Here is an 18,433-nt window from a genome sequence, read left to right on the forward strand (position 1 = left end):
AAATACTTATTTTCCACCATAATTTGTAAATAAATTCTTTAAAATCAGACAATGTGATTTTCTGGATTTTTTTTCTCATTTTGTCTCTCATAGTTGAGGTATACCTATGATGAAAATTACAGGCCTCTCTCATCTTTTTAAGTGGGAGAACTTGCACAATTGGTGACTGACTAAATACTTTTTTGCCCCATTGTATGTATGTATGTATGTATGTATATTATAAATACACCATACATTAAATTCTTCTTCAGATGAGGAATATTTGGAACATGAAAAATTGAAAGGCGTAACGAGAAACAGAAAGACGAGTTAGAATGACGATGAATGAGCAGAGCCAGGAAGAAGCACAAAGAGAGGAATGAAAGGGCTAAAAAGGAAACAATAAAAGAATGAAAAAAGGATGTAAGGACTGGAATGTCTGATGAACAAAGGTATCAAAGAAGCACAAAGAACGGATAATTCAATTTCACAGTTAATGACCGGACTTCCATACATATGCAAAAAATTTTATAGGAAATGTAAGCTCAATCAATAGCTCCTTAGGATTTGTTTATATAAGTGCCAGGAGTGCATCTCCACCAGGTTTTGGCCCTTATTGCTTTAAGATTAATGGTGAAATTTGCCATCATGCCAGTGCTTTACATCCAGCTAATAGAGAATGAAAACAGTTCACCAAAAACATTATATACAAAGATATCTTTGGTCTTTAGTGTCTATACTTAAGACTACAGATTTAGTTTTATAACCTCAATTCATAAAATTGACAAATTAATAACGATAAAAAAAATACAAAATTATCACTTGACACTTCAAATAACGGACACTATTTCTGCCCTATTAAACAATTCTGCCTTTAACAGAATCTGAATATTCTGCAATCATAATACTATGTTTATAGCTTCCATTTTCCTATGTTTAAAGTTCCATTTTCTTCCTATTCTACCATTGTACCATACTGTGCGTTTTTCTAAACAGGAATTTCACTAGTATTGAAGATTATGCATATGAGTATCCTATTATAATCACAGCGTATCAAATTCTCACACAACTGCTAAGGGATAGGTGGAAGTGCTTGGTTGAGTGGTTTATAATTATTCATATATGTAATTTTTTTTAATTTCTGAATTCTCTCTCAAACACCCATTATGTGAACATAAACCTAACACGTCATACATGTTAATGCTGTTCACAAAATAAAGTAACTAAATAAAAAATCCTGAACAACTACTCAGATCATACAGGCTATGCTATAGGATTTACAGTGTAATGTAAACAAGTATTATTTATAAATGTTTATAAATCCCTTGGGATTAATAAAGTATCTATCTATCTATCTATCTATAAGCCAACAATGACTACAAAAAAGGCGGACCACTCCACTGAATGTAAACCAAAAACCACTAAATAAACATGACAGTTGCTTAACAATTTTCAAAAGCAATATAAAAAGATTCTCTATTTTTATTGAGAGATGCTGGGAGGTCATTAAATTATCAGACAGTACTGCGTTAAAATCAATAATTCTGATATAGTAATAGAAAGAGTTTATAAACAATTTACAGATATACCCACCTTCAGGTTCTGGCCATCAAAAGGTAAGGAGCCACTGACAAGTGTGTACAGTATCACACCTAAACTCCAAACATCAACTTCAGGTCCATCATATTTTTTTCCTTGGAAAAGCTCAGGGGCCGCATAGGGAGGGCTACCACAAAATGTATCCAGTTTATTGCCTAATGTAAACTCATTGCTGAAGCCAAAGTCAGCTATCTTAATATTCATATCAGCATCAAGAAGCAAGTTTTCAGCCTGAATCAAAGCAGAAAAGAGGAAGAATTATTTGAATACTCCCATTGTCCCGACATACACAACCCAGTTCTTTTTAATTTTTTTTTTTATTTGAAGAAAATAACATTGCATAAAATCTTGTCAAACTTATAGAACAAATGACATCATTGTCAAACTAGAAAAAAAAAAACACCAGAAAGATACAAAAAATAAAGCAGGCACAAAACCTAACAAAACAAAATTGAACCTCTACCATTACCTAAACCTTTCAAACTTTGAAGTAAACAGTGTGATAATCGAGCCTCTGTGGAGTTTTAAACTTACTTCTGACTGGCCACCTTCCCAAATATAGAATGATGGGGGCAGGAAGACACTGGCTGAAAAAGTGTTGCATTTCAACAGAATATGCAATGTTGAGGTTTATTCCATAGTGCAGCCTATTTGATCCATCTGATTATTCTGATCAATGCTGGAAGCACAACCTCAAAGTATGATCAGATCATGGCAATTCACTCACTTCCAATTTCAGAAATTGTTCACATTTAGGAACAGACTGGACGAGAAAACATGACCCATACATTATCACCCCGTTCGATCAAAGCACTTTGCAGCTTGTGTTCTCAGGGCTAAAAGATTAAAGCAGTGCACACAAACAAACACGCACACACACACACACACACACAGGTTTCTCATTAGAAATTAGACATATTTCATTCATAATAGACATTTATTTTTCACCTTACACTTCTGGCTTTTTCAACTCAGCATGAACAGTGATTATATTTATATATAATATATGGAAGTAAGGGGTTTATGAGAAGTAAAATTTTAAGTGGAAGACATTTCACTTTTTTACTGCTTTCACATAGCCTGAAATTTGGCAGAAAGGTTTTCCTGCTATTTGGAGCAATGTTGGTAACAACAATCCAGGACAAGGTGCATGTCTTCAAAAAAAACTAAACTGGGTTAACTCGGTTCAATATATTAGATTGATGGATTCCTTCTGATTAGTTAAGATTTCAGTTCTGTTAAAAAGAAATCTCTAAAGAGCCATGTCAATTCTGAAATTTCATCAATTGAATACATATAGTACAATATTTTTACAAAAAAACTTCTAGCATCTCTTAAACCGATGAAGATTGTTCAGTAATGGGGAGCATACAGAATATGTCTTTCTTAATATCAAGAACTAGTGTCCCACAAGACAAGACTTTGTGCCAAGAGTTTTAACCACGCCCGTGGCTGGAAATAAAAGAGAGTAGGACAGCTGCTGTACAGGCTTTAAAATGTTTGAAGTGCCGCAGCACAGCAGCAAGCCAGAAGCTGATCGAGCAAAGAGGAAGTAAAAAAAAAAACAAAACAAAACAAAAAAAAAAAAAAACACTATTTGTTTCCCACTGTATCACCGTTTAAGAGGGGATTTCAGAGGAGCGACCGCGTCTCCTTAGGGTGGGTTCAGCCACCCTCTTCACAACTGAAGCAGCAGAGATGTGAAGTGGCTGGCGTGTACCGCAGGCCAGGGGGTGAACTCCTTAGTATCTTTATAATATAATCAAGATAATTACAGCACAGACACTATCCATATTACTAACCGAGAATGCTAAACCGGATGATGGACGCAGGCACATCCGGCCATGGGCCGTAGCTGCAAAAAGACGTACTGCGCCGGCGCAACAAACAGTCCGCGAGAGTCGGCTGAGGACCCGAGAAAGGCGGACAAAAGAGGGCGAGAGAGGCGGATGAGGGTCCGCGAGAGACGCAGGCGCAAAAAGAGTCCGACAAGAGCACAGAAAACAGGAGTGAGCACATACAGAAAGGAGTCACAAAAATGAGGCTCAACAAGCACCAAAATAAGGAAAAAAAACATTACAGAGTACTCAAACGAGGGGAAAGCACGAAACACATTGCACACGAAACTAAACACACCAAAAAAAAAAGAACAGACGAGCGCACAATAGCAAGGCACGACCATACCCCCCACCCCACCCCCCTACCCTACAGGCACGGGACGGGACACACACCAAGAGGGGGATTCAACAAGCCCATGGAAGACCAAAAAAAAGAACACAAAACCACCCCACAGACCCTACAAGCAAGGGACGGAACACACACAAAGAGGGGGATTCAAACAAGACACAGGAACACAAAAAGAAACAAAACGCTCGCGCAACAACGACCCCCCCCCACACATCCATAAGAAAAAATGTCTCGACTCCAAAAACGCAAAGCTCAACTAAAGCTTCTAACTAACGATATACCTAAAAGTAAAAACTTTATGAACTGCATTAGATCCTACAATAGTTCATTTGCTTTTAGTAAATATCAGGCCACCAAAAGGCAATGGCCCATACTGCTTTCGCATATGTGCACAAATACTGCATCGCATTGGAACAGTGCACCCTGAAACAAATCAACAACGCAAATATGCACAAATCTACATCCTAGATCCACATTACGCAATCTATCAATCAAAGTGTTGCATCGCAACAGGCACGGATTCAAAACGAAACACCTCCTGTCTCAGACATACGTTAATGGCAGCGAAGGCTACAACGGGCTTCTCACACAGCACAGGCAAATCGATTACAGCTCCAAAACAACACGTCCCAAATACTACACATGCAACAACGCGCCTCTCAAACGGCACAAGGAAAACATACACCAGGAAAATTCATTCGGATTAATGAATGTCATTTGCAATCATTGTCATTCAGTTCACTTCCCTGAAGAAACAACTGGCAATACAAGTAATACATTTACACGTTGTTGTCAAAAGGGTCAAATTAGACTGCCTTCTTTACATTCATATACTGAATATCTACAGAAGCTTCTAACTGACGATGTACCTGAAAGTTAAATCTTTATCAACTGCATTAGATCCTACAAATCGGTATCCACTATGAACATTAACGGTGGCACTGCACGTGACATCCGTCTTGAAAAAATGTTGTTTATTGATGAATGTTCAATGACATGAAGTCACTTACTCAACACCATTCATAAACTTCTACAAACGTTTATGAATAATAATATTCGATTTGGAGGAAAGGTACTTTTATGAGGAGGAGATTTTAGACAGTGATTAGCTATTCTTCCAGATGCCATGCACTCAGCTATTGTTCAGTGCACCTTAAAATACGCAGACAATTGGCATTACTTTCAAAAGATACAGTTAGTAAAAAAGATACGATGTCCAGAACCAGATCATAACAATTGCTTATTACAACTGAGAGATGGTACACTCACCAATACAGATGGACTTCAGCCACATATTATTACAATTCCTCAAGCCTTTATCTGCGACGACTTAGTTACAGAGACATTTGGAACAGCAATCTCATTAGACCAAATGCCCCTTTTAACACAACGCACTATATTATGTCCAAAAAATATTAATGTGGAAAACATTAATACTCAAGTCATTCCATTACTTCCTGGAGAGACACAACTCTTTCTAAGCTCTGACAAACTTGACTCTGATCACAACAATAACCATCTTAAATGACCTTACAAGTTCTGAGCTGGAATTACCTTTTACACTTAAACGGCGTGTACAAAGAAATTTTCAAATAAACCTTTACACTGTGCCACACACTTTATTGTTTGATTTCTATTTGCATCATCTACACCGTCACACTATTCTATATCTCATTCATACATCACGCTCTTTGTCATTCCCAACACCAGGGGTTAGCGAGCGAAGCCCACCCCACAGACCCTACAAGCAACAGACGGGACACACACAAAGAGGGGGATTCAAACAAGACACAGGAGCACAAAAAGAAAGAAGACGCTCGCGCAACAACAATCCTCACCCCCACCCCCACACACACACACATCCATAAGAAGTGACACCCAAAGCCACATATTCTAAAGTGAACGTCAACACCTTCACACTAGACAGCATAGGTGTCAGCATAGGTGGATCTCCTTACAATAAAGCACTATTAACCGTTCAACTGCAGAAAAGGAAACATATTAACAGTGACTGCGATCCTCCGGAGTGGCAGCAAATCTGTTAATAAATGGTTGTACATGTCACTCAATATTCAAAATACCGGTCCCAATCACAGAGACATCAGTATCCACTATGAACATTCACAGTAGCAATGCCCGAGACATCCGTCTTGCAAAACTGATAATTATTGATGAATGTACAATGACATCCAGTCACTTACTCAACACCATTGATAAACTTCTACAAACGTTGATGAATAATAATATTCCCTTTGGAGGAAAAGTTCTTTTATTAGGAGGAGATTTTAGACAATGCTTAGCTATTGTTCCACATGCCATGCGCTCAGCTATTGTTCAGTCCACCTTAAAATACGCAGACAATTGGTATTGCTTTAAAACAATACAGTTGGTACAAAACATGCAATGTCCAGATCCAGAATATAACAGTTGGCTAATACAACTGGGAAATGGTACACTCACAAATACAGATGGACTTCACCCAGATATTATTTCCATTCCACAATCCTTTATCTCAGACGACTTAGTAAAAGAGATATTTGGAACAGCAATCACATTAGACCAAATACCCCTGTTAACACAACGCACTATATTATGTCCAAAAAATATTAATGTTAATCACATTAATAACCAAGTCATTTCATTACTTCCTGGAGAGACACAGATCTTTCTAAGCTCAGACAAAGTTGACTCTGATGACGACAATGAACAGATAAATTTCCCCTTAGAATATTTGAACACTATTAACCCTGCCGGATTACCACAACACGACCTTGCCCTTAAAAATGGAACAATAATCATGCTATTAAGAAACCTTAACACAAAACAGGGTTTATGCAATGGCACACGTTTAGTCGTCAACACCATAACACACAATGTTATTCAAGCGACAGTTCTTACAGGATCACATGCTAACAATACTGTTCTCATTCCTAGAATTGACCTTACAAGTTCTGAGCTAGAATTACCTTTTACATTGAAACGCCGACAGTTCCCCATTAAACCTGCATTTGCCATGACCATCAACAAATCACAAGGACAAACCATGGACAAGGTTGGCATCTACCTCTCTGAACCCGTTTTTGGACATGGACAACTTTATGTTGCCTTCTCACGTGTTCGCCGTTCATCTGACGTTAAAGTTAAAATTATAAATAATCCATGCCAAGAAAGACTCATTCAAGGACAAGACACCATCTTTACTGCTAATGTTGTATACAAAGAAATATTCCAATAAAACATTAATATATGACAAACACTCTATTTGTTATTTCTATGGGCATCATCCAAAGCTGCACACTATTCTATATCTAATTCATACATCTGACTCTTTCTCATGTCCCAACGCCAGGGGTTGGCGAGCGAAGCGAGCAGGGGGCGGAGCCCCCTAGTCCATAAACTGAAAGAAAGTGAAGTGCTGGACTTAAGCATTTGGGACAATAGCCACCAGCCAATACAGCCCAAATGCTACTGTATATGTTTTATGACGGAAATGGTGCCGCTCAAGGTCTTTTTCTTAGAGAGTCTTGAAAAGTACTGCAGTAGTCAGCATGTTGTTGTTTTTCACTGTGGTGTATTAGTATTGGTCACATTTGTCTAATAAATGTTTTTATTAATTTTGCACATTCCTGTTAACTTTCAGGATTGATATGTGGATATATCCATATTAAATTTGAAAATTAGTACAAACAGTCAAACGAATAAAAAAAAAAAAAAATTAAGTCACCTTTAGCTGCAGTATGAACAATGTCATACAGTATAAGAAGCAGCAGACAATTCCCGAGTTACCTGCGTCACATCATATGCTATACTTAAGCCTGTGTTTTTTTTTTCTGGTTATTCATTTTGGAGCAATGCAGTACTAGTTCACAACATTTGGTTGCATTTCATTTTGTTATTATTATCATCATCGATAAGAATAATAATGGGAGGTTAAATTTTTAGTTACAGGGCCCCAAAGCCAAGTAATGATCTGCCTGCTAATATGAATATGCCCCTTTAGTTTCAGGTTTTAAATCAAGGCTAAAAACTTATTACTGAAGTCTAGCATACCCTGACTAGAGCTGTTGGCTATCTGTGCATACTGCATTTCTGTTTGTTAGTCATTTGTACAGAAATGCATCATAATATTTTTAATCTGTGACTAAACCTCCGTTATTCTGTTTCTCTTCTTGGTATTTTTACGTGGTGCCACTGCTAGGCTGCTTTCCTGCACATGGAAAAGTAATTTTAGATAAAGGAGAGTTAAGATCAACAAATGGAAAGATTCTCTAATTAGACTGGATGGCCAGCACTGACTACACCAGGGGTAGGCAACGTCGGTCCTGGAGTGCCACAGTATGTGCAGGTTTTTGTTCCAACCCAGTTCCTTAACGAGAACTCAATTATTGCTGATGAAGCACATATTGCTTAAGTGACATTTTAATGCTTCATTTTAGTGGTCTCGCTTGTTAAGGTTCTCCAACCTTAATTGCTTATTTCAGTCTTAAACTGCTGCATTCAGTGTTTTAATTGCTCCTTATTAGCAATAAGATGTAAAAGACAAAGCAGCCAGCAGTTCTCCAGCTAGCTTTTTTCCAATTACATCTGTGTGTGTTCATTATGCACGGTTTGATTTAATAAAACATTTAATAGAAAAATGTGACAGACTGAAAATGATCTGTTTTAGGCTTCAAATCATTTGGATGATATCCTTGGAAAGGAAAAAAAATCTACGATATAAAAGCCTTACATTGCACAGACTAACAAGCCATAAAATTAAATAAGGTCTGAGATTGGCAATGATTGGCTTCTAATTAAGCAATTGGGTTGGAATGAAAACCTGTAGCCACTGCGGCTCACCAGAACCGACATTGCCTACCCCTGTTTTACATCTTATTGCTAATAAGGAGCAATTAAAACACTGAATGCAGCAGTTTAAGATTGAAATAAGCAATTAAGGTTAGAGAACCTTAACAAGCGAGACCACTAAAATGAAGCATTAAAATGTCACTTAAGCAATATGTGCTTCATCAGCAATAATTGAGTTCTCGTTAAGGAACTGGGTTGGAACAAAAACCTGCACATACTGTGGCACTCCAGGACCGACGTTGCCTACCCCTGGACTACACCAGGGGTGGGCAGATTCAGTCCTGGAGGGCCGCAGTGGTTGCAGGTTTTTGTTCCAACCCAGTTGCTTAATTAAAAAACAATCCTTGTCAATTATTTAATTGCATGGCTTGCTAGCGCTTTAACTCTGCCATGTCAGGTCATTCTCATATCCTAGATTTATTTTCCTTTCTAAGGATATCATCCAAATGATTTAAAGTCTAAAACAGATGAGTAATTCTCAGTGCTTCACTTTTTTCTCTTCACTTTCCTTCCAAGTATTTAATTAAACCAAATAGTGCATGATAAGTACACACAGGTGTAAATGAAAACAAGCTAAATGGAGAAATGCTGGTCTCTTTTGTCATTTGCATGTTATTGCTAATTAGGAGCAATTAAAAACCAAGCATACAGCTGTTTAAGACTAAAATAAGCAATAAGGGTTCAAAATCTTAACGAGTGAGACAACTAAAGTGAAGCAGAAGTGTTACTTGAGCAATAAGGGCTTCTTATTAAGCAATTGGGTTGGAGCAAAAACCTGCAGCCACTGCGGCCCTCCAGGACTGAATCTGCCCACCCCTGGACTACACTATAGAAACCCTAGGAGTGGGTAGTTGGCCAGTTGACAGGAGGTCTCCAGGACTATGAATTTGTTTTTGACTTTCTCTTTTACAATTTTTATCTCCTCCATTGTCAACTGGCCAAAATTCATCAATTAATTAATGGACAAATATTGTTGGTTTCCATTTAAATTTAATCAGTTTCTACCTTAGTCTCTATGTGTTAAGAAATTTATAATTTAACTGAAAATTCACAACACTGCCTCTGCACTCAGTGAAAACTGCTATACAAAAAACAAGTTTTATTGTATTGTAATAATAACCTAATTTTCAGTTGTGTTTTATGCAAATTAAGCAGCAAATCACTTCAAATGACCAATTTATATGTACAAAACAATGTAGGAACATTCATGAAGTCACATTAAAAACATTTACACTTTACTACAGCTGCTGCAAAATTATCAGACTTGACCCACAGTTCACATTTGCAGTAAATATGCTCATGAGCACTGTACTCCTCTCTCTCCTGACTGTCCCATAATCTTCTTTGAGCAGAGGACTTGCTCACTGCCACCATCTACTGGGAGAATGGCATTTTGCAGTCATTAAGTTAATGGGAGGGTAAAATGCCTACCACACCAGGACACTACAATAGATTTCATGGGGAACCACTGTAAAAAAGCAAGTCAATCTCTCTTTAATGCTAATATCCAGATCACTTCAAATTAACAGTATAGAGAGATTATAAATGACTTCTTGGCTTTACAAGATTTAGGCAAAACTCAAAAAAAAAAAAAAAAAAAAAGATAAAGTACAAAATTATAAAACTAAATAGAAGGGAAACAAAGGATTAAGTAAGTGACATCTGCAATAATAAAACGCATTCTTACCTTTAGATCTCTATGCACAATGTACTTCTGGTGGCAGTACTGTACTGCTGATACAATCTAAATGAGAAAAAAATGTTTAAACAGAGCAACAATTTTAAGTAAGGCTCATGTGAAATTGTAGCTATAATTCTAGAAAAGAAATATATCACAAAACAATCACATTTTCAAAACAGCTTAATTTGTATATTTACCCATCTGTCAAGGTTTAATTTTTCTAACTTAGGGGTGAGAATAGGAAAAAATATTTCCTCCATACTGCCTAAAATTTACCAATGATCACAGTACTGACTAACAAATTACTAATAAATATTAGGAAACAATATGAAAATTAAATATGATGTATGCACATCAAAGAAAAATTAAAAAAATACAATAACATTTATTAATTATATCTTACTTTTTAGAAAAAAACTGAAAATGTTAAAGTCATTGAATATCTTTTCATTAGCCTTGCAAACTTCATAATAACTGACCATATTTTATGCTTACTTTCAGATTATAAAAGTTTGAGAGCATTTACACATAAGGAGGAATGCTTCAAAACAAGTGAAAACAACCACACGAATAAAACATTTTTCCTTGGGTCTCAGCTCTTTGTTACTTAAAAAAAGAAAAAGTAACTTCTTGCAATATTCATTTTTATTCCACATTTGACATCTATTTTGCATAATACAAGAAGTGAATTAAAAAGTGATTTTTTTATTGCTAGCCACACAAGGACCATTCATTTCATGTCTTCATCAGAAAGTACAAACACACAGTTTTAAATTTTGTGCATTAAGAATTTTCATTTAGTCATTTTTAAACATGCTCCAGAGATGTGGGAGTTTCAATGTACTGTACATAATCATATTTAGGCATCACATAGTAGAAACACATGGGTGGATAGAAAATTAAAGTTTTGGATATTAAGTCTACCATTAATATAAATAGAGCCCTAAATAAGTCATAAAACTCTGACATAAACATAACTGAAGATATTTTTTTCCATATGCAACATCAGAATAATCCACCTTAGTATAAGTGTCTGTATCTGTGTGTCCATCAGTTGTTATATCTCTGTAATTACAACAGAGGGTGCATGACAAACTTTTATAGTAATACATTCCATTGTTATTTATTATCAAATAATTCTTTGATTCTGCGCTCTCTCTCTCTCTCTCTCTCTCTCTCTCCCTCTCCCAATTCCCCAAACCGGCATTTTGTGGAATATCCTCCATAATTAATCAGCAGAAAAAGATCTTCCAGTATATCTGAAAATTCATTTTGTTTATTTTTCTAAAAATGCAGCTTGTAATTATGATTCCTTTCATTTGAAAGCCGTGCTGAAGCAGTATTGGCATGACTTGCTTCACCCTTTTGCTTCCAGTGCTATACTATTAAATTATAACCTTTGTGCATCTGTGTTAATCAGTTTACAAATTAATGTCTTGAGAGAAAAGGGAAGTACACACCATATGCTTCAATTAGTTTAAAACCTGGAAACAGATGCACATCACAGAACTGGAAGTTACAGAACTAGTTTGTAGCTTAAGAAAGGAACAACTATGGATGTACTTAAAAGATCAAACATTCTTAACAGTTAATGATCATAAGAACAAGATAGCCAATCAAATGTGTATAATGTCACTTGTCTTGGAATCCCATGTGTACAATTTAACATAAATATGGCTTGTCCAAGGAATCAAGAGAAGCGATGACAGATGGGCAACAAAGCAAGTGACATCAGAGATCCAAGACATTATGTGACCATTTATTCTGGATGTCTGAAAACGAAATCTATGAACAACAGGGACTGCTAAATCAAAAGCAACATCCACTCTGACATTTCTGATTTTCAGTATACTTTTGTATATGTTTATATACAGAATTTGCTATTTCATTTTCTATTATATTTTCTTCTATTTATTATTTTTATAAAACAACAAATATAGTTTGCCATTTAATTTATTCTTTACATTTTGTCTTTTATCTAGAGATTGAAAAAAATAAAAGGACACCTAATGTGGGGAAGATTGCTGCTTTCTTGCCCACAGGTTTTATCAAGGCTACTGAGGTCACTCCTTAAAAATTGTAGCATTATCTTGTACATTCTTAGTGTCAGTGATGTTTTTATCTTATATAACAAGAACAGAGTTATTTGTATTCTGAAACTACAAGAAATCATCAGCACTAGCTAGGCTAGAAGGTCAGTCACTGAGAGGTGTAGATAGCATTCAGTGGGAAAAACTCTCCTTAACCGAGATACAAGGCAAGTCAAGAAAAGAACCTATGTTTGCTTCTTCCACATTCACATGAACTTGAGGAGTGCTATACAGTATTGTGTTATTGTTTTTTGGTTTCAGAGCAGGTTGATATTTTGGCGAAATCTGTGCCACAGGAAACCTTTCCAGAATTGTTAAAAATGAAATTTCACTCAAAAAACTGAAGGAAAATTGAAAATACTTCTGAGAGGGGAAAACTATGCCTGATTATTGGATGACACTAAATGAAAGCTGCTTGTTAACACTGTGAATTTAAAACAAGTAAATACACATGTTTTAATAAAACAAATGAATAAGACAGTTCCTGAATGATCACTTATTGCCTTTTTTACTTTAATGGTTAAATATTTGTAGTTTTCTGTATGAAAAATTAATATCTGAAGCTGGTTATTTTGAAATCTAATGATTTCAAAAAAAGCAATCAAGAGCAGAGCAGAGCAGATACTTGCCGCAGAAGCCACTTGCTGTGTAAAACTAAAAATAACTCATCTATGACCAAGCAAAATGAGTGCCACTTTAAACATATTGGATTTCAAATTAATTAGCAATTGATACACACTAAAAGTCAGATTCTTTGAGTTTATTTGCATTGTATTTTAATTGAAAAGGCAATCGTTTTTAACATTAACAAACAATTACTTATAGTACAATAATTATCACTATTGTCCATTTTTATTCTTACATTAGCCATTTTTGGCTATATCATCCACCACAGTGGAATATCCACAAATCAGCCTTTACCACCCTTTATCAGCGTATCCTTGCAATGTCAAATTGTGTTTTCAGCTTTAAAGTAAGTGCTATATACAGCTGACCAGGCAAATTACAATGCAAAATGTAAAATATTTTAAACTCGCTCCCCTAAACAATGTATGTGTCAGTACATAACAACTCATTAGTTTTCTACTTCCAATAAACAGCATGAAGAATTGTTTGGTACCTGTCTAAATTTAGACCTGGCCTCCTTTTCCTTCATTCTTCCATGTGCAACAAGGTAATCAAAAACTTCTCCTGCAATTTATATAAAATAAAAAAAAATTTAAGAAAAAAAGATACAAAAAATTCTACTACTGCCCAATATGAAAAAATACATTTCAAATGCTACAAATAACTAGTGGCATACAGCACTGAATTATAGATATACACATACGTTGTAACTGGCAGTCAAAGAGAACAGAATGAAATATTTTAGTTTACATGATACACAAAAGGCTGCTTTATTTATTAAGCTGCAGGAAATAATGGTGCTGTTGGTGTTGGGAGAGGGGTAATAAATCTAACAATCACTACCATTGTTTTTAAAAACACACACACACAAACTCCCAGGAGTAATTGATGTTTGTTAATTTTTCCCTGCGCTACTAACAAATTAAAACTCATGGTTATTCACTTAAGAAAAGTGTCTTCAAAGATAGCTGCGTAGTAAGTTGAACACTATTAAGATATTGATAAGATGAGTGCTAATAAAAAAAGAAAAGCTCAGCTAAAGAATGACACCTATTATGCCCATCTAAAACAAGATTAACTTTTCTATACATCAACCTTCCCATGGGAAGCAACAACTTTTCTGAAGAATACATAAATCAACTTCTGAAGCAGCTTTCAGTGCAAACAACTATGCAAAATTATATAGCTTTACATTTGCTTACATACAGAAAAATAATATTATGGAGCTAGGGCGGAGTCTTTTTTCTAAACTTTTGTGTTAGAAAGAAGTTGTAAATAGAGAAGTAGGAACTTACTATGCATAAAAAAACAAGAGCCTGGCTATCCTGGAATATCCAGTAAGTCAGAAAGTTGTTTCAAAGTTCTTTATTTGCCTATCTAAATAGGTTTACACATAGAATGAATAAAGGGTAGGGTGGGGCAATATTAACTTAATTGATACTGTGATTTTGACCCAAAATGTGATATTCAATATTTCTCAATATGTTTTTAAAACATTATTAAAGATGGAGGATCAGCACCTGATGGACAATATATACACGTTTTCCAAAAAGTCCAAAACCTGGCATATTTTCTCACAAACAACAGTAAAGAACAGCAAGGAAGATCCCGAAAAAGAAAATTTTATGAACAGCTGTACCTCAAAGAAACACCTTAACATTTTATGAAACTTTACTTAGCAGGAATCCATATTGCAGCATGTTTCAGGCATCTAAAGTGTTCAGATGGCCTTTTATATGTAAAAATGTGTTATATTTTTTGTAAAGCTAGAACTGTCATCACGGGTAAACCAAACCATTTGCAAACAGCAAAGCTAACCCTACCTATTCTAAATGCTTCTTCGCCTGATCCTCACTGCATTTTCTACACACGCATCACTGTTGGGCAACATGGGTGGAGTACATGCAAACACACTTAGGAAGAGCACTTGAGACTTTGCAAATTTTATTTAAATGTTCACAAGCAACTTTGGAAAATCATAAGAGTGCTCAATGTCGCAATATTGACTTGTGCATAATGACACTTAAATATTGAATGTTCAACTCTATACTTAAGAAAAATAAATATGCAGAAGTCAAGACAATGAGCCCAGCCTTAATGAGACATAATCAAAAGAAGGAACACTAGCAAAATCAAAAAAGTAATTATTATTCAACACAAGTTTCAGTTTCAGAGAACAGCCTTTTTAGCCAATGCACCAAATGCATTGTCAGGAATAAGGGTAGTTGGAACTTCTCATGGTTCATCCTTGATTGACAGTTGCAAAAACAAATTTACAAAATAATTGACCAGTTTTATAGGCCTTTCGAAGCCTCGGTATGCACTATACCCATAACATCATATGGTCTTGCCAGTGCTGGAGTTAAGACTTCTTTGACTTCTGTGGTGTTGGAGAATTACCCTGCTTCCATGGTTGGTTGTACAATGTAGCAAAGTGTAGTAACCAAATTGCATGTTCCATATCCAGTTATGAAATGTTTGTTGAAGTTCCACAGGACTTTATAAATTTAAGCTAATGTATTAGATTAAGTTTCTTCTTATAAAACTGAACGAGGCGATATTTCTTGCAGAGACCTTGCTCATATTTAATTGTTGATGACAGTATGGATTCAACTTACCCTGTAGCACACACAATACGAATTAGCTCTCTCACTATCATTACTCTTCAATTCTCCATTACAATTCATTCCACAGTCACAACACTTTCTACCGTTGTCAGTGTCAAAGGCTGACCAGACCTTGAGTCACGTTTGAGTAACATCCTATGACAAAAGAATCTCTACCCCATCTATTGATTAAGGGCATATAAGCTGAATGGGTCCTGATTTAGGACAAACAGGTAATGATGAACCTCTGAAGGCGTGTTGTTCACTAGATTTAGAAATTCCACAATAACATGATACTTGAATTTTCAGATACATGTTGACTTGTTCTGCGGTGGGCTGGCACCCTGCCCTGGATTGGTTCTTGCCTTGTGGGATTGGCTCCAGCAGACCCCCGTGACCCTGTGTTCGGATTCAGCAGGTTGGAAAATGGATGGAAGGATGTTGACTTGTTTCAAAAAAAAAATTTAAAAAAAAAAACCACGTCCATCTGCGGTCTTTACAGGGAAAATGTAAAAAGGACACAGGGGTCAATATCTGTAGTTGCACAGTAAATCAGAAGTCCATTTCCTCTACACAGACAGGAAGAGCGAGATGTGGAAGATTATCAGTAACTTTAGCAAAGCTCTGCCACCCATCAGCTTATCTTTTCCAGGTGCACACAACATCCATGGACACTCAACTCTGAAGCAAAAAGATCTAATGATTTCATCTCTGAATGCAAGTGAACTAAAAGGCTGCTTTGGTGATGTGCTGATACTTGTCCCCGTCTCTCCCCCCCCTCCACTATCCTCATATATCTAATTATACTGAGGTGTCACACCAGGGTCCCCAATTGTTTGTCAGCTTCATGTGTCAGCCTCACACATACTATAACGATCAATGCTGCAAACACATCTGTAATTCATATATTCAACTACATAGGAACTTATTGTTGATTGTTAATTAAGCACCTTAGAATGTCTCTCTCGTGACCTATTCGAAAACATTTTCATCACCCCTCATTTTGGCTGGGAGAATAAAATGACATATGTAAAAGTTCAGTAATGACAATCATGTGGCTTTTTTTTTTTTAATCTAAGGGGTTGGGCTTTTTAAAAATCCACTTCCATGTGGTTTCTGAATTCAATAAAATGCTCTGTCACAAGCGGATATCATACAGTCCAATTGCCTCTTAAATAAAATAAGCTTGTTTATATTTTTATTGTATACTTACCTGTGCTTTTCATGTTTATTATATATATCAGCTTAGTCTGTTCTTATAGTATGCAGAAGTGATGTCTCAACAAATCAGAGGCAACATTTGTTCTGCTATCAACAACCTTTGATATTTACTGGTATACAGTATGACCGAATTTACTTCTTTTCTTACATTTATTGTAATGGAGTACGAGTTGTGATTTTGAATGCCTTTTTAATGTTATAGGTGCTCTTTTTCTTTTTGGCATGGTCTTTGGCAACACACACTTCTAGGTAATCCAGGTACAAATTCAAGCATGTCTTGTAGTCTTCATGCTCACTTGTGAAGTGTTGGAAAACTACTGAGTTTTTTTAATAAATAAATTATAAAAATATTTAAATATAATAAAAAAATGAATGCATTTTATTTATAAAATTTATTTAATAATACATTTTATAGATATGTTTTGCCACGTTGCATTAAATTTATCTACAGAAAAAATTAGGTTAATACTATTAAGGATAAATGTGCATAAGAATATCACATTATGTTTGCATTCAGATTTGCTTGTTCATGTTAGTATTAATGTTAATTTATTTGATTAAAATACAAGTCTTCTGATTATTTTTTAATTTCCTTATATTGCATTTAAATAGAACTCATCTTTCTGTTGTAGAGGATGTATAAAATTATTTATTGCATATTGCAAGTAATTATCACCACTGGCAAAAATAAACTGCTCAAAAAAATTAAAGGAACACTTTGAAAACACATCAGATCTCAATGGGGAAAAAAAATTATGCTGGATATCTATATTGATATGGACTGGGCAATGTGTTAGGAATGAAAGGATGCCACATCGTTTGATGGAAATGAAAATAGTCAACCTACAGAGGGCTGAATTCAAAGACACCCCAAAAATCAAAGTGAAAAAATGATGTGGCAGGCTAATCCATGTTGCCGAAATTTCATTGCAGCAACTCAAAATCGTATTCAGTAGTTTGTATGGCTCCCAAGTGCTTGTATGCATGCCTGACAACGTTGGGGCATGCCCCTAATGAGATGACAGATGGTTTTTCTGGGGGAATCTCCTCCTAGATCTGGACCAGGGCATCACTGGGCGCCTGGACAGTCTGAGGTGCAACCTGGCAGCATTGGATGGACCAAAACAATGTCCCAGAGGAGTTCTATTTGATTTAGGTCATCCTCCAGGAACTACCTGCATACTCTCGCCACATGAGGCCGGGCATTGTCGTGCACCAGGAGGAACCTAGGTCCCCACTGCACCAGCATGGGGTCTGACGATGGATCCAAGGATTTCATACCTAATGGCAGTCAAGGTGCCGTTGTCTAGCCTGTAGAGGTCTGTGCATCCCTCCACGGATATGCCTCCCCAGACCATCACTGACCCACCACCAAATCGGTCATGCTGAACGATGATACAGGCAGCATAACGTTCTCCACGGCTTCTCCAAACCCTTTCACGTCTGTCACATGTGCTCAGGGTGAACCTGCTCTCATCTATGAAAAGCACAGGGCACCAGTTGTGGACCTGCCAATTCTCGTATTCTATGGAAAATACCAATCGAGCTCCATGGTGCCGGGCTGGGAGCACAGGGCCAACTAGAGGATGTCGGGC

General features: G+C 36.2%; 1 protein-coding gene across 8 annotated transcripts in view; it reads right to left on the reverse strand.

The window, feature by feature from the left end:
- Positions 1 to 18,433, reverse strand: part of mark3a (MAP/microtubule affinity-regulating kinase 3a) — a 106,315-nt gene that overhangs the window by 55,060 nt on the left and 32,822 nt on the right. For all 8 annotated transcript variants that reach the window (XM_028822099.2, XM_028822097.2, XM_028822098.2 and 5 more), the window contains exons 6-8: positions 13,505 to 13,575; positions 10,301 to 10,357; positions 1,573 to 1,809 (exon numbers count right to left, since the gene is read on the reverse strand). In XM_028822099.2, coding sequence (XP_028677932.2) covers positions 1,573 to 1,809; positions 10,301 to 10,357; positions 13,505 to 13,575 — 365 coding nt within the window. The remainder of the gene's footprint in view (positions 1 to 1,572; positions 1,810 to 10,300; positions 10,358 to 13,504; positions 13,576 to 18,433) is intronic.

This window comes from Erpetoichthys calabaricus, chromosome 16 (genome assembly GCF_900747795.2).
Source record: "Erpetoichthys calabaricus chromosome 16, fErpCal1.3, whole genome shotgun sequence".
Classification (NCBI taxonomy): Eukaryota; Metazoa; Chordata; class Cladistia; order Polypteriformes; family Polypteridae; genus Erpetoichthys; species Erpetoichthys calabaricus.